The 2,132-nt window shown below is 45.4% G+C and overlaps 1 protein-coding gene and 1 long non-coding RNA gene across 2 annotated transcripts; both read right to left on the bottom strand.

The window, feature by feature from the left end:
• LOC109236172 lies at nt 286-642 on the bottom strand. Its single transcript, XR_002069462.1, has 3 exons — nt 609-642; nt 470-523; nt 286-390 (listed from the first exon to the last, which is right to left on the bottom strand). It is a non-coding gene; the product is annotated as an uncharacterized LOC109236172 (long non-coding RNA).
• Nucleotides 798-1,779, bottom strand: LOC109235917 (serine/threonine-protein phosphatase 7 long form homolog). Its single transcript, XM_019402161.1, has 4 exons — nt 1,751-1,779; nt 1,252-1,651; nt 1,155-1,172; nt 798-989 (listed from the first exon to the last, which is right to left on the bottom strand). The coding sequence occupies exons 1-4, from the start codon at nt 1,777-1,779 to the stop codon at nt 798-800; spliced, it is 639 nt and encodes a 212-aa protein (XP_019257706.1).

Genomic DNA, 2,132 nt, shown 5'->3' with positions numbered 1-2,132 from the left:
ATGTTGGCATGTTATGTTTGTGTTTGTGTTGTTGTTATGTTTTCCTTGTTTGTTGTACTGCAATTTATTTTAATTAGTGGCATTTAAGTTTAAATGCTTGTGTTGTTATACGAAACAATAAAACACATGGAGAACTAAAAAAAGTAATGGATATATTCAATTAAATATTGTTGTTAATATGTACAAAAATATTATTTACACCAAATAAAAAAAAGGAAGGCCGACTCAATGTGTCCCGCATCCGGTGTGTCTCATTGTAGCCGTCGGCCTGAGGCGTATCCCCTCCCGCCCGGGTACGCTATCAGGATCATCATCATCATGTTTTCTCCTTATAGCCGGATGCGGCGTAGGATGACATGTATCGATGGTGCTGTCAGGTCCAGTAGAATGCTACATAATAATATAAAACTTAGTTTAGAAAACTACATAATAATTCATAAATAATTCATAACAATTTATATTATCTTACCATAATCGTGTCTGGATCCTGAATGTAGTCATCTGTCGCAGCATCACATGAAGCCTGAAATAAGGAAATTAATATAGTGTAACAAAATAAATAAGTTATAGTTAAAACAAATTCAAATTCAATACTAATAAACTCATACCTGCGCATGTGAAGAGCTGCCATAACTCAGTCGGAAGCCCACTAAATAAATCTCGGGTCGGTCGACCCTCATCAGTGGTAGACGGGCCAGGGAAATATCTACCCCACTCAGCTCCTTGAAAATCCGAGCCCGTGATCAATAGTTGACCCGATGGGGTCATCTGTGATGGCACTGGAGTGTCAAAAATTCTCAGGCTGTAAGATGGCATGTCAGTCTCATGCATGCACCTGTCATATCAGCAGCAACATCATCGTTAGGAGCATCATGGCCCCCCTGCTGAACACCACCTCCTCGGGCAGCACGAGGTCGTCGGGCACCAGCAGCTCGTCGGGCACCACCACCTCCTCGGGCACCACCACCTCGTGGGATACCACGACCTCGCTGTTACGTGGCTGGGTCAATATAATCAGCCTCGTGTGCTAAACGCTGATCCGATCAGGCTCGCTGCAGTGTCTGGGCAGCCAAATCCATGAATCGACGGCTATAGTCCTGCATGACCACAGGATCGTGGACATAACTCTGCATCTGCTACCCCATACGATAGACGGTATGCAATCCAATCGCCTGCACAAAGGTAAAGAATTTAAACTACGTATTTGGCACGAAATTACAGGTATATAATTAATTATAACAGAAAACATACCAGAGCCTCGTGTCTCCCGGCGTATGAGACGTACCGACCTTCTGCCTGATGAACTGGGTTCCCGATAAAAAGTCGGGAAACAGTGCGGTACCATGCCATATAACCTTCAATAGGAAAGTGCTGCGGAGGTGGGTTTAAGTCACCTCGCCTGTCCCAAATAGCCAGCTGGGCGTTAAGCCAGTCAATAAATGTGTCGTCCACCCTGGACCGATCATCCCTCTCATAATGTAAAGGATGCCATGCAGGCGGAGTCGGTATAGGCTGCGGAAGGCCAAACTGACGAAAAACCCGCTCTGAGGCATGATGCTCCACAATATCGAGGCATGTGAAAGGTACAGAAGCCCTCCAAATATGTCGGCCGAACGTACAATACGCTGGCAGGGTAACTATCACCTCCTCGCTGTACGGCGTCCAGATGAACTATCAAATAACAACACAAACCGTTAGTATGCGCAACACTAAATTAAACAATAACTGGTAAGTTTAGTTAGATATTCACCTGTGCGTCCTCCAGCAAATCCAACACATCCCTGATGCGGGGGAGATTATGATGGGCATCATACTCGCGTGCAAGTCTACGACGCATAACCCACCTACAAGCTAGAGGGAGATTCGGAATGTCTACATTAGCCGGTAGCTGTGGTAGAGGTGGCCGAAGCTGCAGAAATCGCTCCCAGACCCAAACCTAACATAGAAAGTTGATGTATAGTGTCAGATAAACTATAACTAGGTAGAATTGTAACTAACGGACATATTCGTTGAATATGTTGTCACCTGTAGAAGCGGCAGGAAGCCACAAACGTCTCTCTGTGTGCCCATGGAAGCCCGACACATCTGCCTGTACAAAAATGAGAGGACAGCACCACCCCAGCTGTAGCTGG

The sequence above is a fragment of the Nicotiana attenuata genome, chromosome 12 (genome assembly GCF_001879085.1).
Source record: "Nicotiana attenuata strain UT chromosome 12, NIATTr2, whole genome shotgun sequence".
Taxonomy (NCBI): domain Eukaryota; kingdom Viridiplantae; phylum Streptophyta; class Magnoliopsida; order Solanales; family Solanaceae; genus Nicotiana; species Nicotiana attenuata.
The sequence above is the reverse complement of the archived record's forward strand: the minus strand, read 5'-3'. Positions and strand labels throughout refer to the sequence as shown.